Genomic DNA, 27,300 nt, shown 5'->3' on the forward strand with positions numbered 1-27,300 from the left:
CCCAGGGCCCCAGCCATCAGTGAACCAGACCAGCAAAACCAGGGGGGATGGTGGCCACCAGTGCTTGCCAGAGCAGGCCTCCAGCTCAGCTGCAGCCCAAGAGCTGCGTGTTCCCTTCTGATGCTCCCTGCTCAGAGCTACAGGCAGGACAAAATAGTCTGCTTTGCTTTGCCACTGATTGCCAAGAGATGTGTGGGGCTGTTACCTGCCAGGCCCCTGGATCACACTGTGCCTGTGGGTCTCTGCCATCCTCTAGGGCACATGAACACCCTGCAGCCAAGGGGCACTGAAGAGCTCTTCCAAGGACGGCCTGTCCAAGGGCTGCATGGACAAGCACCTCTTAAGAATATCCTGGCACTCTGGGCACAGAAACCAGAAACCACCAGTCAGCTGTAGAAGGATCCCGCCCGCTTTGCCCCCCGTTCCCGTGCCCAGGCCATGCTGGCTGTGCCCAGAGCTGGGCCTAAACTTGCCCATGCATTCTGTGCTTTGGAGGGCAGCAGGAGAGCAGGACATGTGCCACCTCCTCAGAGCTACCAGAGCGGGATGCTCCTGAGCCCGCTGCTGGCTCCCAGCACTGCTATTCCCCCCGTGCCGCAGAGATGAGGATCCACCTGGAGAGAGCCGTCGTGGGAACAGGATCCGCCCCCAGATGATCTCCTGGCCCCTCTTGAACGGGTGCTTCCCCACCACCAGCTGGTACAGCAGGATGCCCAGGGACCAGATCGTCGCTGCCTCGCCGTGGTAGCGTTGGTGGTGGATCCACTCGGGTGGGCTGTACAACAGGGTTCCTGTGGAACACAGACCGAGTCCATCAGGGGATGCTGCTGCTCCCAGAGCCTCGCCCCAGCATCCCTGGGCACGCAGGGGCTGCACCAGTGGCACACGGGGTGACCCGCTGCCCTCTCGCCTGCACCTGTGACTTGTGTACAAACTGGTGTTGGAAAAGAGGCCACTGGTGTTGGCAAAGGGCAGCGGAAGCCCTGGGGAGGCCCAACCATGACATGCAAATGAAAAACCCACCCAGTGGTGGGGGAAACCCACTCTCCTCCCTGCCTGCAGTGCCCCAAAATACATCAATAAGCCAAGGTAAACCAGGGCAGCGGAGCAGTCCAGGCCCTTCCTCACCTGCACACCAAACCGGCCGGTGCACGGGGTCTGACCCCCCTCTCTGCTACCCCCACGGGGGATTTTGTTGGGCTGGCTGCCCCCGCTCCAGCCCCAGCCCAGGGCAGAGTGGGTGCTGAAGGCTGCCGGCAGCGCCGGGAACTGCCCCCTCCCAGCCCCACCCAAAAGCAACTTGGCTCAAGAATTAATCCCATCCTGGCAACAATGAGGGGAAGCCCCGGTGCCACACCCAGGCTGGGCCATGAGATGCCCAGGAGCATCCCCTGGGAGGGCTCACCTGCAAACTGAGTGTAGGCTGTGTCCTGGAGGAAGGCGCCGCAGCCAAAGTCGATCAGTTTCAGCTGCCCGGTGGCCAGGTCGAGCAGGATGTTCTCGGGCTTGATGTCCCGGTGCAGGACCCCGCAGCTGGTGCAGTGCCGCACGGCCTCCAGCACCTGGCCGAACAGCCCCCGCGCCTCCTCCTCGGGCAGGAACCTCCGCTGCGCCAGCAAACCCGACAGGTCCTGGCACCGCTCCGGACGCTCCAGCACCAGCAAGAAGCTGCTGGGCAGCTCAACCCACTCCAGGAGCCGGATGACACCACGGAACCCAGTGGACACCTTGTCCAGCAGCACGATCTCCAGGGGCGCACGGGCGCCGTCGGGCTGCGGGAGGAGCACGGTGCCGTCGGTGGGGCTGAGGCCGTGCCAGGGCTCTGGGACCCCTCACCCAGCCCGGGACGCTCTGCGCCCCCCGCTCACCCCCCGCCCGCTCTCCCTCCGGGGCTCCCGGCGGCTCCCACCCCGCCGGGCCCCGGCTCCTCGCCGCCCGGCACGCCCCGCCTCTGCCGCTGGCCCCGCTCACTCACCAGCTCGCCCCAGTGCCGGACGCGGTCCCGCGGCACGCATTTGATGGCCACCTGCGAGCAAGGGGCAGCAGCGGGCTGAGCTCGCCGCCCGCCCCGCCGCGCCCCGGCCTCCTCCTCCTCCTCCGCCCTCCTCCTGCACCCTCCTTCTCCTTCTCCTTCTCCTTCTCCTTCTCCTTCTCCTTCTCCTCCTCCTCCTCCTCCTCCTCCTCCTCCGCCCTCCTCCTTCTCCTTCTCCTTCTCCTTCTCCTTCTCCTTCTCCTTCTCCTTCTCCTTCTCCTTCTCCTTCTCCTTCTCCTTCTCCTTCTCCTTCTCCTTCTCCTTCTCCTTCTCCTTCTCCTTCTCCTTCTCCTTCTCCTTCTCCTTCTCCTTCTCCTCCTCCTCCTCCTCCTTCTCCTCCTCCTCCTGCTCCTTCTCCTCCTCCTCCTCCTCCCCGCCGGCCCCGCCACTCACCGGGGCGCCGTCCGCGAGCCGCGTGCCCGAGAAGACGCTGCCGAAGCCGCCGCTGCCCAGCAGCGAACCCAGCCGGTACCGCTCCTGCAGGGCCTCCTGCGCCTTCCCTGCGGGCGACACGCGGCCGTCAGCGCTCGGCCCGGGGCCAGACACGGCCCCCGACCGCCCCCCGACCGCCCCGGCCCGGGCATCCCCATCCGAACGGGACACCGGCGGCTCGGGGCCGGCGGCCGCGCTGCCGAGCGGCGGAGCTCGGGCCGGGGAAGCCGCAGCGGAGGCGGCGGGAGCGGCCGCGCCCCGGGTGTCCTCCGCGGGCCCCGGGAGGAGCCGGGCCCGGAGCCGAGGCCGGAGCCGGGGCCGGAGCCGGAGCCCGCGTCGGGGCCGGGGCCGGGCTCGGCACAGGCGGAGCCAAAGGGTGGCGATGCCGCCCCAGCCCCGGGCACCGATGCCCGCCCGGCAGCGCCACAGCCAGGACGGCGAGAGCCGGGCGGAGGCGAGACCGCGGCGGGACGCCCGGGGCCGGGGAGGGGGCGGCCCCGCCCGGGGCCGGGGGCGGGCCTGGGGCATGGCCCGGCCCGGCAGGGGGAGGGGGAGAGACCGGGAGAGGAGGGGGACACCGGGAAAGGGACACCGAGAGACGAGGGGGACACCGGGAAGGGGAGGCGGGGGGAAGGTGCGGAACACAGGGAGAGGGAGAGGAGGAGCAAGAGCAAGAAGCGGAGAGAGTCTGTAGAGTCGCTTGTGATCGCTGCTGCCGCTGCTGCCGCTGCTGCCGCTGCTGCCGCTGCTGCCGCTGCTGCCGCTGCAACTGAAGCGCCGGGGCCGTTTGTCCGCGTGTCCAAATGTCCGCGTGTCCGCGTGTCCGCGCGTCCGAGTGTCCGCGTGTCCGAGTGTCCGAGTGCCCGCGTGTCCGCGTGTCCGCGTGTCCGAGTGTCCGAGTGTCCGCGTGTCCGTTCCCCGCTCGCCCCACGCTCCCCACGGCCGAGCCCCGCTCGCCCCGGGGGCAGCCCCTGAGTCTGTGCAAACACGGCAACTTTGCCGTGTCCAGCCCGGATCCAGAGTCCTGGCTCCTGCACGGTGGCAGAGGAATCCCCTCGGCTGCTGCTGTGCCTTGGCCCTGCTGAGGGTCAGACACTGCCGGGCCACATTCCCTGCCTGTAGAATTCGTGCCCCACCCACGCTCTGCACTTTTGTCTCCAGCATTGCTTTCCAATAAAAACAGGGGAAGGCAAACTGTGTGCAGCTCACGGTATTTCAGAGTGTCTAAAACTCGCTAAGGCACAGATCTTAGAGGTGAGATCCATTTGGAATTCATGGCATGGAGAAGCAGTGCAACATGGAAAAGGGGAGCACAGAAATAGAGAGGAGAACACCTTGGATTGTTTCTTTCCATTTTCATTTCACTTCTGGAAAGCTGTTTCAGGTTTCTGGGAATCTTCTCCACAGTCCTGTCTGCTCTTTTCAAGAACCTTTCCTGGGGAATGAGGTGCAGCTCCTGTCACAAGATGTGCCATCAACTGCAGCTTCTCTTGGCTTCCCACACTGTGAGTGCAGCACGACTGCTGCAGCAAAGCAGGACAAATGCTGGGAGAACTTTACAAGTTGTCCTTTCTTTTCCCTGTGGGCTGGGCACTTGTGCCATCGGTGAGGTTTTCATTGTGGCTGTTGTAACCTAAGAAACCAGGAGGTGGAACCAGCAATTGTTAGGGACTGCAAGCCAGGGGCGTCACTTTGCCTTTACGTGGCAGGGACGACACTACGCACTCAGCACATTGCCCCAGGCATGTGTGCACGGCCCAACAATTTGTCATCGAACAGCGGTGAGCACTTGGATGAAATCAAACTGACTCCTCATATGCAACTCATTCATTATAGAGATGACATCTTGGGCCAGGGCAGCAATGAGGAGGAAGTGCAACAAGTCCTTGAATTAGTTGTGGATCATAGGAAACAGAAAGACTGGGAAATTAACCCTACCAAAATTCAAGTGAAATTTTTGGGAATTCAGTGGCAATGTGAGCATCAGGAAATCTTCCCCAAAGCCCAGCAGAAAATGTTAGAGTTTGCCGTGCCACAAAATAAAAAGGAGGCACCAAGATTTATTGGATTATTCGTCTTTTGGAGACAACATATTCTGCATCTGAGACAAATCTCAACCCCTCTGCATAAAGTAACCAGGGGAAATAGGGAATTGGAATGGGGGAGTGAGCAGCAGGCTGCCTTTGAATTAGCCAAAGAGGCTATTAGCCAAAAAGGCCTTTAGATCTATGGCCTATGCAAAAGGGAGAAGTTGAGTTAAATGTACCTGTAAATGGGTCACATGCTGATGGGAGCCTCTGGCAGAAACAGGGAAAGAAAAAGGTTCCCCCGGGGTTTTGGGGGAGGAAGTTGCCAGAAGCAGGAAACAACTACACACCTTTTGAGAAACAGTTATTGGCAGGTTATTGGGCACTGATGGAAACAGAACAACTTACCATAGGGTATGAAGTGGCTCTTCATCCGGAAATTCCTATTGTGCAGTGGGTCAGAAGGTCCCCAAAAGCCCATTGGATTGGGCACGCTCTGGAGTGTGGTACTGTAAAGTGGAAGTGGTATATTCGGGATAGGGCCAAGGTGGGAACGGGGCGGATAGCCACTCTTCATGAGCCAATAGCAGCTGCCCCCGGGAGGGACCAAGAGGTGAGTGCCAACTTCACAGCTGAGAGGGAATCTCCAGGGAAGTGGGAAAAGCCTTCAGATCAACTAATGCCACAGGAAAAAGAACATGCTTGGTTTACGGATGGGTCAGCTGAATATATAGGAGGGAAAAGGTTTTGGAAAGCAGTAGCTGACCATCCTCATTCAGAAAAGTTTTTAGAAATGACCAGAGAGGGGAAAAGCAGTCAATATGCTGAATTCTATGCAATTGATATGGCTTTAAAACAAGAAGATCTAGGAGAATGCCTTTCCTATACTGCTTCTTGGTCGGTAGCTAAATGGGTTCGCTCCGTGGCTACCGACATGGGTAGGCAGAGCCTGGAAAATCTACTCCAAAGAGGTCTGGGGAAAGGAACTGTGGAGTGACCTTTGGGAAATGGTGCAAAGAACTGATGTGACTGTGATTCATGTTGATGCCCATAGTGACACAGACACTTTAGAGCTACTTTATAACTCTGTTGCAGGCAACCGGGCAAAGATTTCCAAGCAAGACCGGAGTTCCCTCCAAAGGAGGATCACGAAGGCCTGGCAAAATGTGCACACCAAAAATGTGTGCACCTTGGACAAAAAGCCCCTTACAGGTGTGCTCAAGAGTGTGGCATTGCCACGTCACTCGATATGAGTAGAACTAGAATTGCTCACTGCCCCGTGTGCCAACATATGTACAAATGCCCGGTGCCAAACATTGTAAAAGGACAGCTGGGGAGAGGAAAATTGCCCGGACCAACTTGGCAAATGGATTACATTGGACCTTTACCCCAGGACCGAGGGTGTAAATATATCTGCCATAGACACATATCCTGGGTATTTGATTGCCCATCCTTGTGAGAAGGCCACTCAGCATAGCACCATCTGTACTATAGACACAGTAATTCTGTATTACGGAATGCCATTACCGAGTCAAACAGATAATGGGTCTCATTTCCAGAACAAATTCATTCAGCAGTACGCTGAGCAGAAAAACATTCAGTGGGGTTTTCACACACCATATTATCCCCAAGCTGTGGGATTATCTGAGCAAATGAATGGGCTATTGAAAGAGCAGTGGAGAAACCTGGGAGATGGACACCTGTCCTGGTGGAGAACCCATCTCACTGATGCACTGCACATCCTTAACAATAGGCCCATCAGGGACATGGACACAAAGTCAGGGGATGGCGCTCAGAGTCAAAGTATATCATGATTTGGTCAGAGAAACATGGTCTCTTGACACCTCCCTAAGTAAGGGAAGCTCCCAAAGATGGGGACATGATGAACGGCCACCTGAGAGAGTTCTACAACATTATGGACCGGCTCCATGGAGCCCTAGCCAATTGGTGCCAGGGGCCAGAGAACCTGCCTATCATCTGAATTGGATAAGAAGACTGCAAGCTGTCTCGGAGATAATAACTAACCAGAGGGCTGCCGCCCCTGACCTTATGGCCGACCAATCCACGCAAACGCGGAATGCGATTTTCCAGCATCGCGGGGTTTTAGACTACCGGCAGAAGAAGGAGGAGTTTGCAGGAAAGAAAATGAATCCAACTGTCGCTTACAAATTGATGACAATGGAAAAGTAGGAAAACAGACAACTCGGGAGATGAGAAAATTAGCCCATGTACCAACCCAGACATGGGAATGTTGGGAACCAGATATATTCTTGTGGCTGCCAGGGAGTCTGTGGCTCAAAGGGGCCCTTTCTCCTTTCCCTTTGTGCAGCTGCTACCTTCTTCTTTATTCCTTGTTTCATTCCTTGTATTGTACCACTCATCCAGCACAGAGTACAGGGAAGGCAGCTCGCAGCTACACCTCAAGATCAACCAACCCTATGTGCAACAACTGCAGAGGCCGTCTGACAGCCGTGATTCATCCTGTAAGTCAGAGGAGCGACTGATGTGCTGAGGCCTGAGCCGCAGGCCTCAGCCGGAGCTGACCTACAAGATGAACCCTGGCCAATCTGTGACTAACACCCTCAGTATTATTTAGCTAAAAACAGATGACAAAGATGCTTATGCTAGCCATTTAACGCCAAATGGGCTGCTTTAGAAACTTTCCCATAACCGTGTACAGTTATCTGCAAGAAATGGATAATATAGGAAACTTTCCCCAGCTGACATGAATAAAGGTTTGTTTGCAGGGTGTTTGAGGGGAAACCCTCCCAGGCAAGGCCTGGGCACTGGCCAAGCTGTGGCCCCTGCTGGTTGCAAAGTGTGCCATCAGATCCAGGTGTTTCCGGACTAAAAACTCAATCAAGTTACTTGGACTTCCTGATTTGGGCCTATAAAAGCTGGAGCCATGTTAGGGGCAAATTTGGAGGCCTCACATACAGGTAGATGCACCCATAGGATTCTCCCAATTGACGGGAAGGGTTCTCCAGATCCTTGCTGCGAAACGGGGCTCCCCAACGACTGCAGATCTGGATGATGGTAAGGTATTTAGGCAGTTGGTGATGCATCTTTCTAAATCACTCTCCTTTCTCTTGGATAGTAATAATTAGGTGCATTACCTTGCTTATTTTTGCTTGTTGCTAAATCCAAGCCCCTAGTTTTACTGAATGTATCGTTTTACATTTGAGGTTCCTTAATTTCACAGTAAAATAAGAGCATTCTTTCCAGTGCTGTCTGTGTCCTTTAAATCGCCTCTGCCCCTTGGCAGAACAACAGGAGGCCCCTGAGGGGCTGGGGTGGTGGGAAGGCCCGAGGAAGTGGCTGTCAGAGGCCATAAGCAGCCTCCAGGCAGCCGCCTCGTTCCTGCCGCCCGGCTGCTCTGGCGCTTCCCCGAAGCATCTCCCAGGCCTGCGGCAGAAGCCCTCAAGGCCGGGCCTCAGCAGGAGGGTGGGGAGCACCCCGAGGTGCTGAGGCTGGGCTGGCTGGGGACAAGGAGGGCGGGGGGGCCCTGCTGGGGCACGGCCCCTGGCTGCTGCCAAGAAGGGGCGGTGGGCAGAGGCAGGGCTGGCGGCCAGCCCGGGCCCCCGCGGCTGCCCAGGCCACGGGGCTGTGACCGAGGCCCCCCTGACACAGAGCTCTGGGCCCGCACAGCTGCTGCCACCATGGGGAGGGCGGCGATGTCTCCTCGAGCAGGGCTGCCGAGTCGCTGCTGCCGAAACAGCTCTGGACGCCACAGAAACAGCACCAGAGCGTGCACAGGAACAGCAGGAGCCCCAGTGCCGGCACCAGCTCAACAAGGCATCCGCACCAGCCGGGACGCCAAACGGGGCCATACTGTGGGCACAGCTGCACGTGGCTTGGCAAAAGGCTCCAGCAGAATTGGCCACAATGGCTTCCTCTTGCCTTGCCGGCCTCACAGCGACGCTTGGCAGCTTCAGCTGCAGCCTGTGCCCCTGACTGACTTCAGTGGCCGTGCTTGAGGGCAGACTCGCCTTCCACAGTCAGGCGTCCCAAGGCAGCGGCATTGGTGCCATCGTGAGAGAGAGACTCTGATGGGACACAAGCCCTGCACTGCAGGTGCCATCCCTCTCCTGCATGCAGGCCCCTTAAAGACACGTACATGAGCTTCCAAATGAAATCCTGGACTTGTTTGGAACAAAGGAAGATGCAGCTGGCACTAAAGAAAAGCAGGGAGTGCTGGCAGACGTTCGGGGGCGGAGGGAAGCACTTTGCTGTGTGCAGAGGAGATGGCCCGGTTCACAAGCTCAGGCTTTGCTGCCAGAGGATCCTGCTTTGCTCTTGCTGGAGGCCATTCCCTACCAGTGCATGGCCCTCCATTGTTCCTGCATCACGACTGCTGGACCTGTGTGTCCCGAGTCCATGTGACAGCAGAAAAGGGTGGGACCTGTGTGCTTCCAGCGCCTGTCTTGGCTGCTCCTTCAGGGTGCTGGCACCATCATCAGAGACACAGAACAGCTTCTCCTCCCACAGCTATCCCTATCCTCTGCACTTCCCCAGGTGTCTCCCTTGATGTTCCCTGGGGAACCTCCCTGTTTGTGGCCGTCCATTGCCCTGCTCAGCAGGGACGCAGTTGTGTTTGGACGTGAGCTGCCACAGCCAGACACACAGCAACAGGAATGTTGAATATCAGAGGCTGGGACAATTCTTTCATTTCCAGAACGCAAGAAAGACAGAAAAGCACAAGGAAATGTCACAGTGTCTCTGTAGAATCTCTTTGCCCTGTGAAACTCAGCAGCTGATGCTGTTCTGGTGCTACTGCTAATCCCTTCCATGAAAAAATTCACTCCAGGAAGGAGCAACATCTCCTGTCGGATACCAAGTGCTGCCCCCAGTCACTCCAGGTGCTCCTGCCAACAGCCCCCTGTAGGAAGGAGCACAGACCCCAATGCACCTTGGCTTTGGCTGCCCTCTGGCAGAGAAGCCCCCGGGGGCACAGGTCTCTGGGGCAGGAGATGGGCACCAGCGCTGCCAGGGCTCGGGGGCGGCAGGTCTGCTTCGGAGGGGACTCTGCCACCCCTGCTGATTTCAGCGCTCCCCGGGCCCCAGGGGTCAGAGCAGCATTCGCACCCTGGCCCACACGTTCCTTGTCTGTGTCACAGCCCCGGCTTTAGGATGGCCACCGGCCGGGACGTGTCCCAAGGAGGCCGTGCCAGCTTCTGTGGAAGACCCCGAGCCCTTCCCGCGGCGGCTGCGGCGGCAGCCGTGGGGGCTCCTGGTGCTGCCCTGAGCCCGCAGAGCAGGGGAGCGTTTGCTTATGGCTGGAGCCGATGCTAAAGTTCCTGTTGGGCTGCCTTAGACACTTGGGGCAAGGCATTCCTTCCAACCTGGGCCACTTGGGGTGGGCTGGGGGCGGCCCCAGGGCAGGTGGGGTGTGTGCAAGGGCCCTTTGTGACGCGGCGCAGCACGGTCACCGTGGGATGGAACGGGACAGGGTGTCCCAGGGCCCTTTGTGACACGTGCTGACATTGGGGCTGGCAGCGAAGCGGCCACGCCACAGTGCTCGGAGCACGCGACGGGACAGGACGGGACAGAGCGGTGCCGTGAGGAGCCCCTGCACAGCGCACTCGTTCCTCGCTGACCCGGAGCTTTTCCGAGGCGTTATTCCTGCAGGTGACCTCGAGGCCAGACCACAGGACTTGGTGACCTGTGGCCTTCTCGAGGCTTCTCTTTTGCAGGTGACCTCGAGGGCAGACCGTGGGACTTGGTGCCCCGGAGCTTTTCCGAGGCATCTCCCATCCCTGTGGCCGGTGCCCTCAAGGCCAGACCGTTGGCTTTGCTGACCACAATCCTTGACGAGGAGTCTCCTGTCCTTGTGGCAAGAGCCCTCTGAGACCAGAGTGCAGGACTTGCTGTCCTGTAGCCTTCCTGAGGCTTCTCTGCTGCTGGTGCCTTCAAGGCACAAGTGCAGGACTTGTTCACTCAGAGCTTTCCCCAGGCATCTCTCTTGAAGGTGCCCTCGAGGCCAGACTGTGGCATGGCGGGCAGATTCCGTGGCCTGTTCAAAGTGTTCAGGGGGAAAAAAGGCCCTGCAGCTGCCCCAGCACAACAGCCCGAAGAGCTGGAGCAGTTCCAGCCACAGCAGGATGGTGAGTGACAGAGCTGGGCCACAGGGCTGATGGCAGCAGCCAGCTTGGTGCCTCCCATCCCATCCCATCCCATCCCATCCCATCCCATCCCATCCCATCCCATCCCATCCCATCCCTGGAGAACAGGCCCATGGATAGGACGGAAGAGGGGCCAGGCCAGACCCCCCGCAGCAGCCGTGCTCCATCCCCTGGGCATCCCGGGGCTGTCCCTGCCTGGGGAGCGCAGGGCTGGGCTGCGTTCTCCGGCCTCTCCCGCAGCCCCTCAGCTCTGGCTGCGCTCCCTCTTTGCCAGATGCAGCCCTGGACCGGACACAAGAGCAGGACCGTGCCCACGGCCACTTCCGGAGAAGAACAGCGCAGGTACCTGCAGCCATCCCCACCTGGGCTGGGCCTGCTGTCGCTGCTCAGCCGAGCACCGCGCCTGGAGCACCCCTTGGAACATCCCTCTCTTCCCTGTCCTCTGTTCTCCTGCAGATGTTCCGGAAGTTCATCCGCATTCGGCGTGGAAAGACCAGCACCACAGCAACTGAGGGCACAGCTGAGCCTGACTCTGGGCTGACCGAGCTCCAGGCAGAGCCTGGTGTCAGCACAGATTCACCTGAGTGCTCAGAAGACTCTGACAGTCCCATGAATGATCACACGGCGAAGACTCTCATGGCAGGGACTGAGGACATGGGAGGGACTGAGGATATGGCAGTGACAAAGGACATGGCAGGGACTGAGGACATGGGAGGGACTGAGGATATGGCAGTGACTGAGGACATGGCAGTGACTGAGGATATGGGAGGGACTGAGGATATGGCAGTGACAAAGGACATGGCAGGGACTGCGGACATGGGAGGGACTGAGGATATGGCAGTGACAAAGGACATGGCAGGGACTGAGGACATGGGAGGGACTGAGGATATGGCAGTGACTGAGGACATGGCAGTGACTGAGGATATGGCAGGGACTGAGGATATGGCAGTGACAAAGGACATGGCAGGGACTGAGGACATGGGAGGGACTGAGGATATGGCAGTGACAAAGGACATGGCAGGGACTGAGGATATGGCAGTGACAAAGGACATGGCAGGGACTGAGGACGTGGCAGGGACTGAGGACATGGCCATCACAAACACCGACACCAGAGAGACTCAGGGCATCGCAAATCCTGACACCACGCCCACTCCCACTGGGATTCATGCTCCCGAACTGGATTTTTTTGAAGAGAGTGCTGTTTCTCCTCAGCAGCAGGTAAGCAGCCTGGGGCCAGGGCTGGACACTCCAAGGATCGTGTGCCCCCTCAAGCCACGGCTTCTGGGCCCCCTCAGCTTTTGAGACCAGAGCAGTGAGTTGAGAAGGGAAGCATTTCTTGGGGGCGGCTGGGGAAGTTGCTCCCTTGGACAGTGCTCCGAGTCTTCCCCATGCCTCCTCCAGGTGCCAGCCATGGTGAGGAACATTCACCAGAGACTCGGGTTCCATGTCACTGTGGATGCCAGGCTGCCCATTAACCTTCTGAGGCTGGCTGAAGAGCACCCCGCTGATGTGGTGCTGACCCTCCTGCGCTGTGCCCCATCGTGCGACAGGTACGGGGCCCAGCTGCCTTGAGAGCTCAGGGCTCACCAGCCCTTAGGGCCCATTGCCCTGTGCCGCCTGTCCTATGGGGTCTGCCAGACAGGCGGAGAGCTCCAGGACCCTCGGGCCCCTCTGTTTCCTGAGCCTGCTGCCATGCTCCCTCCCTGCCCCTCAGGGCACCGGGGCTCTGTCACCTGGGCCCCCACAGCTGCACAGGGCATGGTACTGTGACTGAGACGCCCCTGACTCAGAGCTCTGATCCCACAGAGCTGCCACAATGATGTGGAGACTCATAGGCTTGTCAGCCAGCACACTGGAGAAGGTGCTGCCAACACTGCTCTGTGTGATGGAGGACTGGCCTCTGCACAGCATGTCCACCTCTGATGGGGACGACACACCTGTCCTTGCCCTGGCTGTGAGTTTCTGGAACTGGCCTTTGTTCACCCCCAAGCTGCCGCTCCAGCAGCTCTCCATCCTCTCCCTGCCTCAGGCGCTGGGTGAAACCTGGGCTAGGGGCAGGCTCAGGGGGGCATCAGTCCTGGTGCTCCCCCTGCGTCTCCCCTCGGGCCCTGCCACATGGACAGCTCGGCACTGAGCGCTGTCTCGGGCTGCTTCTTTTGCAGGCAACTCTGGCGCTGTGGGTGATTGTCCAGGTGCCTCGGTGCCACGAGGCAATGAACCTTTACTCCTCCCGCATCTTTGTGGCTCTGCTCTCCCATGTTGTCATCACCACACAGCAGACGCCAGAGGAAGTTGATCACTTCTGGAGAGCGTGCCGGGAGGAACACGGCCTTCCCACCAACCCCAACAGGTCCCAGTCCTCCTGTCCTTCCCATGCCCTTGTGGCCAGCACCAGTGCTCCCAGTGTGACCTGGGCTTTGCTCTGCACACAGGTTTGCAGTGCAGGCCATGAAGGCTCTGCTCTGTCAACTGCGCTGTGACAATGAGGTGGTGGCTGTGGAGCGCAAGCGTGGCTGGGACACGCTGCTGTGTGCTGACACCCAGCACTATGCAGTGGGTCTGCTGGCCAGGTGAGACCCCCTTCTCCCCACTGCCCCCGGCACTTGTGCCCTGTGCCCGAGGTGCCCCACATCGTCCTTGTGGCCATGGGCCAGAGGGCCTGGTCAATGAGGGATGGCCAAGGGCACTGGAAAAGGCTGGAGAAGGGTGCTCAGGAGCAGCCACCTCCCAGAGCACCCACATCCCCTGCAGGGATGCTGGGGAAAGACCAGACCTCTGTGAGTCAGTCCTGGGAGATGTTTGCCCCTCACATCAGGGTCTTGGTGCGTTTTTTCCTCTGCCAGAGAGATGCGCCAGGTCTTGATGCCTTTGTGTTCCCGCATCACACTCCACCTGCTCAGGCTGCTCAGCAGGGAGGAGCCACGCTGGGATCTGCCCTTCCTGGCATTCCTTGTGGAGGTGAGCCTGACGGCCAGCGCTGCCTCGCTGAGCTGCCTCCCGCCTCTCTGCCCTCTCGTAGCCGCAGCTGCCTGGGACGGTGCCCACGCCCTGCGCTGCTGCCTGGGCCCAGCCCTGGGCGGTTCCGGGCTCCTGCCGGCCGGCTCCCCTGTCACTGCCCTGTGCCTTTCAGGTCCTCGAGTGCCTGGACTTGAGGGAATGCGGTGACAGTGTCCTGGAGATGATGTCCAGGTACCTGCTGAGCGAGTGCAGGCAGAGATGTCGCCTGGCACTCAGAGGCCTCGTGGTGCTCAGCAAGGATCCTGTGATGGTGAGAAGGCGGCAGCGGCTGAAGCTGCGCTGGGGAAAGCAGTCACATGGGCTTGGCTGGGCTTCAGGAGCTGAGGCAGCTGCTCCCAGCTCTCCTGCCTCCCGGCTCAGCTGCCCCAGTGCTTCGGGACAGGCCTTTGGCCACCGGGCCCTGCGGCAGCAGGGTGGGCTTGCAGGGCCAGGGTGGTGTAGGCAGTGCAGCCGTTCATGGCTTCACAGCACAGCCTTGTGTTCCACACAGGCCAGAAGGATGGGCAGCCTGTCCCAACGGCTGGTGGAGCTGCTGGATGATGCAGACGGAGAGGTGGTCAGGATGTCCCTCTCTGTGTTCATGAATGTGCTGGAGAACAAAGACATCCTGGTATCCAGCACCACCGCCCCGAAACTGGCTGAGGCGCTCCTGCCACTCTTTGCAAATGTAAGGCTCTGTGCCCCAGCCATAGGCACTGGGTGCTGCCCAGAAATGCTGTGCCTTTTGCATTTTCAGGCTTTTGCCTAGGTGGGCCTGGAGTAGTTTGATGCCTTTTCCTGGTCTTAAAATCAAGAGTCAAACACGCTTAGAAGGGAGAAAGGGCTTTTACCTCTGTATTTATTATAAGGATCCTTAGGTGCACCACGCCCACGTGGAATGGGCCGAAATGCGCCCCGCAATGCACACACACGATAGATTGGGTATAACATTATAGATCTTACTAATTAGCATATCTATCAAAGATTCCCCAGTGAGAGGCTCAATTGAGCCCCCCTTCCCAAGGAACCTTCCCCCTCGATGGTCCTATCTTAGTTGACAAAATGTGTTCTGGAGAGGACCTTGGTGTCTGGCGTTTCTAAGATGTTTAGTCTCCTAGCTTAACAAAATAAGTCTAAGAATGTAGGCTAAAAAACACTAAGAATACAAAAAGCTATAAAAAGGTATATAAACAGGGTATGAAAGAAAAGGCAAAAAACTCATCATGGCATCAAGTTGGTTTCCTTTCCTCCAGGACAACAGCCATGTGCAGCTGCTCTCCATTCACCTCTTCTCCAAGGTGATGGAGTTGGTAGTGGAGGAGGGAAAAAAGCCCCTGAAGACGATTGTGAACCAGAGCCTTTACCCACTTTTAATCTATGGGGATGATGAGAACTGGCGTGTGGCAAAGGTAAGGTTTTGTGGGATGCTGCTGCATCCCTGCGAGGGGGCTCGGCTGCGTCCAGCCCTGGCGCCTCCCGGGCTGCAGCCTCCTCCCAGCCTTGGCACAGGGACACGAGTCCTGTGCCCTGGGCCGTGGTGCCATCTCTGGGTCTCTGCTGCTCTCCAGGCTTCTCGCGAAACACTGATTTGTGCAGCCAAGTTCCTGAAGAGGACAGATCTCGAGCAGCTGCTGAAGAAGGACCAGAGGTTGAAGTTTGCCGAGTGCCTGGTAAGGACTGCCTGGAAGCCCAAGCTGAGCCTGGAGAAGCCCCCTGCCCCTGGTGCCCAGTGTGGGGTTGGCTGCGGTGCTGCACCAGGAGCGCCAGCCTGCGCCCCACACGCCGCTCCCTTGCCTGGGCTCTTCTCCGGGCTCCTGTGGCCCCGAGCCGGCTGCCGATGGAGCCCCGGCCCCGCTGGGCTGTGGCGCGGGGCGGCACCGCGGCTCCCCGGGCAGCAGCCGGCCCTCGGCCCCCTCCAGAGCCCGGCGCCAGCGGCTGCTGGCCGGGCCTCGGGGCCGTGCGGGCAGGGGAGGCCAGGGCTGGGCGCAGAGAGCCCGGCCAAGGGCTGAGCCCGCGCCAACCCTTCCCTCCTGGCGCTCTCTGCAGCTGGCAGCGGACAGGAGCCGAGCGGCCGAGCTCCTGCACCAGGCCCTGCCGTTCGTGGGCAGCCCACAGGAGTCCCTGCGGGAGGCGGCCGCCAGGTTCATGGGTGAGCCACGAGCCCGGGGCCCCTCCCCGCCCCGCCGCAGCTCGGCCCCAGCCCCGGCTGCTGCCCCGGCAGCGGCATCCGGGCCCGGGGCCGTGCAGCCCCGCCTGCCCTCGGGGCCGCTGCCGCCCTCTCGCAGCCGTGCCCTCGGGCGTCAGGATGCGGCACGGGCCCGGGCTGAGCCCTGCCGGGGCAGGAGAGCGAGTGGCCACGGGGCTGGCAGCGCCGCTGCGAGGGAGCTGTGCCGCGGGGCCGTGACCGCCTCTGTGCTCCCAGCGACTGCCAGGGTGCTCTTGAGGGGGCAGAAGGAAGAGCTCCAGGTCCTCAGTGAGGGTGAGTGAGGGCAGCGGGCTGTCAGCAGGGGCTGGCGGGGGCGAGCTGCAATGCCTGGCTCGGGAGCTGCAATCCCTGCCCTGGCTGTGGGGGCTTTGCTCCATGTGTGGACTCGGGGTGACGTGGGCAGAGCACAGAGAGATTTCAGGGACACGGTGGGGAGCTCCATGGCCAGCACCTTCTGGCTGATCTCCTTGGCCCCTGCTGTCTTCTGGCCATGGCAGGAGCTGGGTGAGATGGGCCTGGCAGGAAGGTCTGCTTGGATTCCCGCAGATCCAGGCTCTGACCGTGGCTCTGTTCCTGTCTCTTCCAGCCCTTCAAGCCCTGAGGAGAGATGACAGCCCTTCCCAGACAAACATCGTAGTTCAGGAAATATTCAACAAAAGAGCTGCAGAACTACGTTCATCTGCTGGCTCAGAACCAGAGTCCCTTTAAGACCTCCAGATATCCTGCAAGATGAGACCATCTGGAGACAGAGTAGAGCAGCTGGACCTCCAGGCACAGCTGATGCTGGTCACAGCTGAGCCTGTGGAAAGCTCCCATAGCTCCTGCCCTCCCTCCCTTTTGACAACTCCATCCCTCCAGCCCTCAGACCCTGCCCATCCCCTTTTTTCCTCCCAGCTCATCCCCTTCGCTTCGCCTCCTATTAATAAACAGTTTGGCTTCTTCACTTGATCTGCATCTCTGTGGTGCTGAAGCGGCGCAAAACCTGAGCCCTGGGACACACAGGCCTCTCCTGCCGCTCTCTTCCGTGCTATTACTGCAACCCTAGGGTATATCACAATGTCCCTCAGCCGTAGGGAGGAGGAGAGAAGATCCAGCAGGCAGGAATTGTGCAGCAAGATTGATTTATTTAATTATTTTACAAACTCTTTCATAAACTTTTTTCTTCATAGTCTAATTGGACAAAGGATCAGCCACCCCTTGGGGTGATTGGCTAAAATCCTAAAGCATCCATTGTCAAAATATTTTTCTACTGTACTATAAACAAGACTTTTCAAGGCTGCAGGTGTTTGGTTGTTTACATAACTCTGCTGCCTCTTCTGTGAGAGAGAAAAGTCTCTCACGGGCTTAGAAAATAGCAAGAAAATCCTTGCTAGCAGCATTTTTGTATCCACACCATGCCATATTTTATGCAGAGACACAGAGGAACGAGGGCAGCTCAGGCTGGAAAGGTCCCTGTCCTGAAGGTCCAGTTCCACAACACTGTGGAGTCAGAGGTCTTGCTGAGCACCCCAAAGGCCCTGGATTTTAGAACAGCCAACAGGAGTATGCTCCGGAGGCAGCTGTGAGGGATTCCGTGGCAAGCCTCCACAGAGGGCAAAGGAGCTTGGAATGCTGGAAGCTTTCAAGAGCAGCTTCCTGAAAGCACAGCAGTGCTCCATCCCTGCACGGGATCAGGGAGAGGGCAGAACCAGAGACCATCCGGGCTTAACAGTGGCCTCTGGGTGTGCCTACGAGCAAACGAAGCAGCAGCACAGTGGCCGAGACTCGGACGCGCGACCATCCCGGTGTCCGGAGCGCTGTCAGGCAGTGTTGGGATCCTGGGGGCGGTTCTGGTCTCCACAAGTGTGGAATTGCAGCCCCTGCTGATGCCTTGAGAGGCCACCTAAAAACAGAGGCTAGACCAGAATAAGGGAATAAAGGTAGGTATTTATTTGAAAGGCCTTCAAAGGTACATCCAGGGTAGCCAGAGGCTACTGCCAAGAGGGACCCCAAGATGGACAACAGGTCACGAGTTCTTCACAGTTTTGTAAGTTTGGTTCATTTGCATATGTGCCAGTTTGGCCAAATTTAGAAATATATCCTCTGAGAGAAGGCACAACCACCCCTCCCCTGAACCTGGTTCAGGAAAAAATAAGTTTTCCTCAAAGGAAAGTGAAGGAGATAAAAACTATTTCTTTAACGAACACACGGGAAAAGGAAAATAATGCTAAATAATACAATCTTTCAGTGTGGAGGAAAAACCTGAGAAAATGTTAGAGTCCTTCCTTTGGTCTCCTCGGAGCTGGGGCTTGGGCCAGGGCCAGGCCCTCTGTGCTCGGTGGCAAGTCCTCCCAATGTGCTCTGATATTGAAGCAGTCCATCAGAAAAGGGAGAAAATCCAAAATTCCAGGGAATGAAAAAAAAATCAGCTCTCAGTCTCCCTTTGGAGAAAAAGAAGCTGAAGAACTGGCCAAAAGCTGACCAGGGAAGCAGCAAGCTGGGTGCCTCCTCCCTCCCCTGCTGCAGCTGGGAAAAAGAAAGTCCCTATCTCTGTGTGACCTTGAACAAGCTGCAAACTGCTTTGAAAAAGTTTTGCTCAGTTTTTCCTTCCCCCTCTCAGGCTCAGTTTAGAGGCACAGAAAGGCACAAAGTTAATTTCTGGGCATAGGGCAGTGATATGGGATACACATCACAAAGTCACCCCAAGACATTCCACCCCTTATCCCATATCACTGGCTCAATGCCCAAACTAAGATATTCTAACTCTACACACACACATCAATACATATACATATACATATACATATACATATACATATACATATACATATACATATACATATACACAGCTATGTACGAACAGTGACAGTGACAATCAGCAAGCAGTGGTACCCAGGCATTCCACATTACAGATGGTTTTCACACGACAATCAGATCTCCCTGTGGTACACAATGTGGTGTTCCATCTTTCTGCATTACCCACCACGTGCAACCAGGTCCCTGAGCAAAGACAACCCCATGGGTGGGTTTGTCTGTACTCGAGGCAGAATTTATCCACACAGTCTTTCCTAACAGACCTCTGACATGCACTACTGGGACCTTATCTCCATCTGTTGTATGCAGGGATTCAGATTGGGCTGGACCAGCTCTCTTGGTGGAACCTGGGGTGTTAACTAACCAGGTGGCCTTTGCCAGATGCTGCTCCAAATTTTTGAAAGTTCCCCCACTCAGTGCCTTCAAGGTGGTTTTCAACAATCCATGGCACTGTTCCACTTTGCCTGCAGCTGGTGCATGGTAAGGGATGTGGTACACCCACTCAATGCCATGTTCTCTAGCCCAGGTGTTAATAAGGCTATTCTTAAAATGAGTCCCATTGTCAGATTCAATTCTCTCAGGGGTGCCATGCCTCCAAAGGACTTGCTTTTCCAGGCCCAGGATGGTGTTCCGGGCTGTAGCGTGAGGCACAGGGTAGGTCTCCAGCCATCCTGTGGTGGCTTCTACCATTGTGAGCACATGGCGCTTGCCTTGGCGGGTTTGAGGCAGTGTGATGTAATCAATCTGCCAGGCCTCCCCATACTTGTATTTGGACCATCGCCCACCGTACCACAGGGGCTTCACCCGCTTGGCCTGCTTGATCGCAGCGCATGTCTCACAGTCATGGATCACCTGGGAGATACTGTCCATGGTTAGATCCACCCCTCGGTCTCGTGCCCACTTATAGGTGGCATCTCTGCCCTGATGGCCTGAGGCATCATGGGCCCATTGAACTAGGAACAACTCTCCTTTACGTTTCCAATCTGAATCTATCTGTGACACTTCTATCTTTGCAGCCTGATCTACCTGCCTGTTGTTTTGGTGTTCCTCATTAGCCCTACTCTTGGGGACATGGGCATCTACATGGCGGACTTTCACAACCAGCTTTCTTACTCGGGCAGCGATGTCTTTCCACTCTTCAGCAGCCCAGATTGGTTTTCCCCTACGCAGCCAATTAGCTTTTTCCCACTTTTCTAACCATCCCCACAGAACATTGGCTACCATCCATGAATCAGTGTAGAGGTAGAGCTTTGGCCACTTCTCTCTTTCAGCAATGTCCAGGGCTAGTTGAACAGCTTTGAGTTCAGCGAATTGGCTTGATCCACCTTCTCCTTCAGTAGCTTCTGCAACCCGTCGTGTGGGACTCCATACGGCTGCTTTTCACTTTCGTTTCATCCCTACGATGCGACAAGAACCGTCGGTGAAGAGAGCGTAGCGTGTGTCTTCTGATGGCAGTTGGTTGTACGGTGGAGCTTCTTCAGCACGTGTCACTTGTTCTTGTTCATCAGCGAGACCAAAGTTTTCACCTTCTGGCCAGTTTGTGATTATTTCCAAAATTCCAGGGCGATTCAGTTTTCCGATACAGGCGCGCGCTGTGTGATGAGAGCAATCCATTTGCTCCATGTGGCATTGGTGGCGTGGTGGGTAGAGGGAACCTCTGCTTTGAACATCCACCCCAGCACCGGTAGTCGGGGTGCCAGGAGGAGTTGTGCCTCTGTGCCGATTACCTCTGAGGCGGCTTGGACTCCTTCATAGGCTGCCAAGATTTCCTTCTCTGTGGGAGTGTAGTTGGCTTCAGACCCTCTGTAGCTTCGGCTCCAAAATCCCAGTGGTCGACCTCGAGTCTCACCAGACACCTTCTGCCAAAGGCTCCAGGACAGACCATGGCTCCCAGCTGCAGAGTAGAGCACGTTCTTCACTTTGGGTCCTGTCCTGACTGGGCCAAGGGCTATGGCATGAGCGATTTCCTGCTTGATTTGGGCAAAAGCTTGTTGCTGTTCGGGGCCCCAGTGGAAATTGTTCTTCTTGCAGGTAACCAGGTAAAGAGGACTCACAATCTGGCTGTACTGAGGAATATGCATCCTCCAAAAGCCTATGGCACCTAGGAAAGCTTGTGTTTCCTTCTTGTTGGTCAGTGGAGACATTGCTTTGATCTTATTGACAACCTCAGTGGGAATCTGACGCCGTCCATCTTGCCACTTCACTCCCAGGAACTGGGCTTAATGAATATGGAACAGTTTAAGAGAGTCCTTAAGTCCACAGGAAAATGAATGGAGGGCGCCTCTGGCAATATTGCCAAGCGCCCCAGCGCTGTGATTTGCCTTTGTTCGACTAATAAATGTTCAATATTAGATTGCTAAAAAATTCAGCTTTTGTAGTCATTTTCTTCTGAGAGAGAATAAAGAGAGAAAGAGAGAGAGGGGAAATGAGAGAGACAATAAGAAGAAAGAGAATAGAGTGAGAGTAAAGATAGAGAGAATAAAGACAAACATTGCTGCTAAGGAACGTCCGTGCAGCCCCAAACGCCTTCGCACACCGGCCCCAGTGTCCGTGCTCGGGGCTTGATTTACCAAGATGTGAATATCGATCTCATATCGATATCCAGCTGAGACAGACAAAAGCTCTCTAACAGTTTAGAGTTAGAAAGTGAATGTTTGATTGGCGCCGGACAGCGGCGTGGAACAGCTTCCTAATGCGCAGTGCCCAGGTATGAACGGTTACAGAGTTCATTTAGCCACAAAAGTGATGAGTATCCAAACTACAAATACATATTTCTAACAGTGACCCCTCCCATTCTCCGCTTCGTATGGAAATGAGCTTTAATGGCATTAAGCATGCGCAGTGCGTGCTCTGAATTGAGTGGCTGCTCTCGAATTGGGTCGGTGGTCCCAGACAGATGAAGTAAGCTCATCTCCCTCACTTGCACCTTTTTTGCCTTTCTGAACTTTAACAATCTTAATTACGTTAGTGACCTCCCAATTTCCTCTTGCCTGACTTTTGAATAGGTTCCCACAGAGGGAGGAAATTGGGAATTGTCCTTGTTCCCTACACCAACTGATCAATATTTCTGTTCCTCGTTCTAAGCACAGCTAAACAAACACAGAAATGACAGAGCATCAATTATTCCGTAATCAATTACTGACATCTTAAAAAGCATTTCAAATCTAGCTCTCCTAACTATTTTAATTAACTCTAGTCCAGCTCAAATTCTTTCTTATTCTAACTCATTTCAACCCAGCTAGCCTATAACTAAAATCTTTCTGTTTCTTTTAAATCTATGTTTCAGGGTGTCACCATGGCCACGGGGCTGCCCCAGGGCAGAAATCCCCTGTGGAGATACCGGGACCGACTGTGGGAGATGGGACGCCAAACACACCGGCTTTAGTCTCTTTGGGATGAAGAAGTGAGTTTTTCAGTCTGTTTGGGATAGAAAACTACTTCTGATTGCATCAGCCTGTTATACATGGGGTTTAAAAAGCATAACAAATACTAAAAAGGAATAACGATAAATAGCTGTGGTTCAAAAGGCATAAAGGAATTAGGAGGAACATATCTACTGACAGAGGATTTAATAAAAAGTATACTGTAAAAAAATAATCTGCAATGTTGTCAGTGGGTGTTCTTAGTTTTTTAAAAAATTTTGTATTTCTCATTTCCACTGATCTGCTTTGTTTTGCAACCATTGAAGCTAAAATGAGCAACATCAGGACCAAATCAACAGCTGGGTGCAAAGCCTCAGAATGAATGTGGAGCTAATGGAGGATTCCCGTGCTTTAGACACGTGTGTGCACAGGTGCAGAAAAGCATCGCTCCTTTTGGAGGCTGCATTACAGCACACGGGTGGTAAAATCAGATTGACTCCTGTTTTCACAGGCTTCCCGGGCATCACTTACCAAGGATCTCCTCAAGCCCAGTGAGTGAGCGAGGACAGATCAAGGGTGGTTCTGGATAATCTATTTTCACTCCAATTTTCCAACTCCTCCCACTGGTTTGAAGTGCCAGTGTTCATTGTTGGAGCCAGCACAGTGGAAAGGAGCAGCACAGCTGAACAGAGAAAGCGACTTTTGCCCTCAGAGTAGAGCAAGCAGGAAGGCACACGGCTTGCACACATGAAGGTCTCTTGTCCATTCCAAGAAAAAGGCATCCACCAAAAGCAAAGATTTGTTGGATTCAGTGTAACAATACAGCGATTTCAGGGAAACATTGAAAGGAATGTGATGAATGTGTCTCTGCAAACAGACCCTGTGAATCTGCTGGTAGGCGGGGCCAGGGACTTGTAGGTAGGGAAGTGACAGAAGAAACTATCAGCTCGAGAGTCTTCCTGATGCAGAGTGAAGTAGAACCTGAAACCAGAATCAGCATCCATTGAGCACCTCGGAACCAGCATCAGACCTGGATCCCCCCAGCTCCCAGCACCCAGCCCTGGATCCCCCCAGCTCCCATCATCCAGTCCTGGATCCCCCCAGCTCCCATCATCCAGCCCTGGATCCCCCCAGCTCCCATCACCCAGCCCTGGATCCCCCCAGCTCCCATCACCCAGCCCTGGATCCCCCCAGTTCCCATCATCCAGCCCTGGATCCCCCCAGCTCTCAGCATCCAGCCCTGGACCTGCCCAGCCCCCTCACCCAGCTCTGGAACCACCAGCCCTCAGCTCCCAAGCCTGGACCCCCAGCTCCCATTCACCCGTCTGTGCCCCCCAGATTTCTTCTGCAGCCCCCCCGTGAGAGTGGGGGGTGGGGGCCGAGTGCTGGTGCCCCCCTGCCTGCAGCAGATCCAGCGGTGAGGGGAGTTCGGGGGTCCCTCAGCATTTGGGCTCCCCCGGGATTTGGGGTGAACCCCCGGGCCCCCCAGGATCTCCCTGAACACGCTGACGCTGCCCGTGCACAGCGAGAAGGTTCATACCCGGCACGGGGTCCCCAGCTCTGTCACCAGCATCGCCCAGGTACCCCAAAACCTCCCGGGAATCCCCAACACCCCCCCGGGGAACCCCAACCTTTCCTGGGACCCCAAAAATATCCCCGGGACCCTCCAAAAACTCCCCAGGATGCAAAGCCCCATACAGACCCCCCAAAACCCTCTCAGGACACCAAAATTCCCACGGGACCTCCCAACACCCCCCGGACCCCCTTGAGAAGGTTTGTACCTGGCACGGGGTCCCCATCTCCATCACCGGCAGGGACTCCAAAACAGCCTTGGGACACACAAATATTCCCACCGGGATCACCCAAACCCCCACTTTGGGACTCCTGAAAACCCCCCTCGGGAACCCACAAAACCACCGGGACCCACAAAACCCCCCAGGAGCCCCTCGCGAATGTTCAGCCCCAGCACGGGGTCCCCATCGCCATCATCGGCACCACCCAGGTACCCCCAAACCCTGCCGGTACCCCCAAACCTCGCTGGGACCCCCAAACCCTCCCGGGACCCCCAAACCCCGACCCGGGGCTCCGCTGCCGGAATCAACGGGAATGGTGTTGCCCTTTTAACGGGAGTTATAGTGGGCACCGACTTTCCCGGGGCATCTTAAAGCGCCGATGGCAGAGCGAACCCCAAAATTTCACCCGGGGGGCCTCTCCCGTTTGCTGCACTCGGGGGAGCCCCGAACGGCGACGGGTCCTGGGCTGAGCCCCCCACTCAGCCGGGGGTGGCGAGGGAACGGGGAGGGCTGGGACGGGGTTTGGGGGTGCTGGGGTTAACTGGGGGACCCCAGTGGAACCCCTTTCCCGCTGTCCCACCTCCCCGGATCCCCCCTCTCCCACCCCTTTCCCATTGTTGCCCCAAACCTCCGCTGCCCCAGCTCGCCCTGGGCTGACCCAGCCCTTTCCCATCGTGGCCCGGCCCGGCCCCGCTGCCCCGAGAGCTCCCGGGCCGCGGCCGCAGCGACGGAGGAAGGGCAGGAGGAAGAGGAGGCGGGACAGAGGAGGAGGAAGAGGAGGGACGGGGGGAAGAAGGAGGAGGCGGAGCAGGCGGAGGAGGCTCCACGTGCAGGCAGCGCTCTCTGCATCCGCAGCCGCTCGGGCCGGGAGCATCGCCCGCCCCGCATCCCGCAGGTGCCCGGGGAGGGGGAACTCGGCCCAAACATCCCGGGCGGTGCTTTTGGAGGGGGGAGGGATATTTGGAGCTCGCAGGAAATCTATTTGGGGCTCGCAGTTTCATCCTCTCTGTCGGGGCGGGCGGCGCGATGTTTGGAGCTTGCGGGACTCCAAAGGCGAGCCGCAGATGCCCCTCGGGCGGATATCGGGGGGTCCCGGGCGGTGTTTTTGGGGGTCCCGGTGTCGGTGGCGGCAGAGCCCCGGCGGGGGCGGGGGGATGCGGGTCCCCCCGCGGTGGGGGTTGGGCTTCCCGGGCCGGGCCCTCCGAGCTCTGCCGGGGCCCCGTGGGGACGGCGCGGGGCCGGGGGGGCCGGGGGGACACCGGTTTTGGGGACCCCCGGGAGAGCCGCGGCTTCCCTAAGCGGGACCTCGGAGAGAGGAGAGCCCCAGAAGCCCAAAGCGGGGACCCCGAGAGGGGGGACCCCTGGGATTGGCGGGACCCCGGCGGGGGGGTCTGGGGGCTGCAGGGGCGGCACGGCCGGGAAGTGGGCTCGGGGGTCCCGGGGCCGGGAAAGGGGCTCGGGGGTCCCGGGGCTGGGAAAGGGGCTCGGGGGTCCCGGGGTCGGGAAGGGCTGCTCCCAGTATGAGCCCAGTTCCCTCCCCGAGTGGTTCCAGTTTCCTCATCAGTCCCAGTATGAGCCCAGTATGATCCCAGTATGATCCTGGTCACTTCCCCTCACTCCCTGTTGCTCCCAGTATGAACCCAGTCACTCCCAGTCACCGCCCATTATGATGCAATTTGCCCCCAGCACAGTCTCAGTTGCTCCCAGTTCCTCCCACTTTTGTCCAGTGTGTTCCCAGTTCTCCCAGTTGCCCCAGCATAGTCCCAGTCACTCCCAGTATGATGCCAGACTCTCCCAGCAGGGCCCCAGTCACTCACAATTGCTCCCAGTTGCCCCCAGCACATTCCCAGTCACACCCAGTGTGGTCCCAGTCAGCACCCACATGGTCTCAGACACTCCCAGTATATCCCAGTTGCCCTGACCATTCTCGTGGTCATTCCCAGGCACTCCCAGTTACCTCAGCAGGGATCAGTTGCCCCCAGATTTATCCCAGCCCCTGCCAGTACATCCCAGTTGTCACCAGCATGCATCCTATCATTCCCAGTTCCTCCCAGTGCATCCCCAGTAGGCTCTCAGCATGGGCCTGGTAGCTCCCAGTAACCCCCATTGACACCCGCTATAATCCCAGCAAGGCCCCCGTCACTCCCAGTATGATGCCAGTGGCCCCCAGGGTGTTCCCAGTTGCTCCCTGTCAATGCCAGCATGAGCCCAGTAGCCTCCAGTATGATCCCCATGACTCCCTGTCTCTCCCAGTATATCCCAGTCACCCCCAGCATGCTCCCAGTCACTCCCATTTCTTCCCAGCTGCATTCAGCACAATTCCAGTTGCTCACAGCCACTCCCAGTCAATCCCAGTATGATTCCAGTCACCCTCAGTATGATCCCCGTCTCCCCCAGCATGGACCCACTGTGATTCCAGTATGATCCCAGTTGCCCCCAGCATAGTTCCAGTTGTTCCCAGTTCCTCCCAGTATGATCCCAGTTGCCCCTAGAATAGTCCCAGTCATGCCCAGTTTCCCCCAGCATAGATCCAGTTGCTCCCAGGTGCCCCCAGCATGGTCTCATTTCCCCCCAGCATGATCCCAGCTGTTCCCAGTGTGATTCCAGTCACCCCCAGTATGGTTACAGACACTCCCAGTATATCCCAGTTGCCCTCAGCATGTTTGTAGTCATTGCCAGGCACTCCCAGTTGCCCCAGTAAGGTTCCAGTTACCGCAGAATGATCCCAGTCTTTCCCAGTTACTTCCAGGGTCCTCTAGCATGATCCCAGTTTCTGTCAGTTTCCCAAAGTATGGTCCCAGTTGCTCCCAGTATGATCCCAGCTGTGGCCCCAGTTGTGGCCTCAGTTGTGGTCTCAGTGCCCTCAGCATGGTTCCAGTACCTTCCAGTTGATCCCAGTTGCTCCCAATGTGTCCACATTTTCCTCCCAACATGGGCCCAGCAGCTCCCAGCAACCCCCAGCATGGTTCCATTCACACCTGCTGTAATTCCAGTGCCTCCCAGTATGGCCCCAGTAGGACCCGTAGTTACTTCCAGTATGGTCCAGTCACTTCCAGTATGGTCCCAGTGTCCCCAAATGTGATCCCAACTGCTCCCTCTCAATGCCAGTATGATCCCAGTCACCCCCAGCATGGTTACAGTCACTCCCAGTATGACCCCAGTCACTCCCAGATACTCCCAGTATTATTCCAGTCATGCCCAGAGTGACTCCCTGTCACTCCCAGTGTGGGCCCAGTTGCTCCCAGTATGAATCCAGTCACTCCCAGTTACTCCAAATACAAACCCATTTGCTCTCAGCACGGTCTCTGTTGCTCCCAGTCACCTCCAGTATGGTTCCAGTCATGTCCAGCACCTTTCCAGTCCCTCCCAGTCTGATTCCAGTATGGTCGCAGTCATCCTCAGACACTCCCAGTATCATCCCAGTCAGTTCCATTAGGATCCCAGTATGACCCCAGCATGGGCACAGCTGCTCCCATTATCTCCCAGTGTGGTTCCAGTTGAACCCAGTTGCCCCCAGTTCAGACCCAGTCACTCCC

The 27,300-nt window shown here is 57.3% G+C and overlaps 2 protein-coding genes across 2 annotated transcripts; one reads left to right on the plus strand and one right to left on the minus strand.

The window, feature by feature from the left end:
* Nucleotides 1–252: 252 nt before the first annotated feature.
* LOC138102340 (serine/threonine-protein kinase pim-1-like) lies at nucleotides 253–2,622 on the minus strand. The gene is given in 6 exon segments (XM_069000029.1): nucleotides 253–359; nucleotides 615–791; nucleotides 1,406–1,772; nucleotides 1,976–2,026; nucleotides 2,426–2,593; nucleotides 2,596–2,622. Coding segments are annotated over 6 exon segments (897 nt in total).
* Nucleotides 2,623–10,483: 7,861 nt separating this feature from the next.
* Nucleotides 10,484–16,703, plus strand: LOC138102327 (maestro heat-like repeat-containing protein family member 7). The gene is made up of 16 exons (XM_069000016.1): nucleotides 10,484–10,595; nucleotides 10,888–10,955; nucleotides 11,070–11,345; nucleotides 11,625–11,831; nucleotides 12,015–12,163; nucleotides 12,420–12,567; nucleotides 12,776–12,963; nucleotides 13,046–13,183; nucleotides 13,457–13,571; nucleotides 13,744–13,881; nucleotides 14,122–14,298; nucleotides 14,864–15,019; nucleotides 15,179–15,280; nucleotides 15,657–15,759; nucleotides 16,033–16,089; nucleotides 16,403–16,703. The coding sequence occupies exons 1-16, from the start codon at nucleotides 10,484–10,486 to the stop codon at nucleotides 16,522–16,524; spliced, it is 2,256 nt and encodes a 751-aa protein (XP_068856117.1). The 3' UTR covers nucleotides 16,525–16,703.
* Nucleotides 16,704–27,300: the final 10,597 nt, after the last annotated feature.

The sequence above is a fragment of the Aphelocoma coerulescens genome, unplaced genomic scaffold (genome assembly GCF_041296385.1).
Source record: "Aphelocoma coerulescens isolate FSJ_1873_10779 unplaced genomic scaffold, UR_Acoe_1.0 HiC_scaffold_70, whole genome shotgun sequence".
NCBI lineage: Eukaryota > Metazoa > Chordata > Aves > Passeriformes > Corvidae > Aphelocoma > Aphelocoma coerulescens.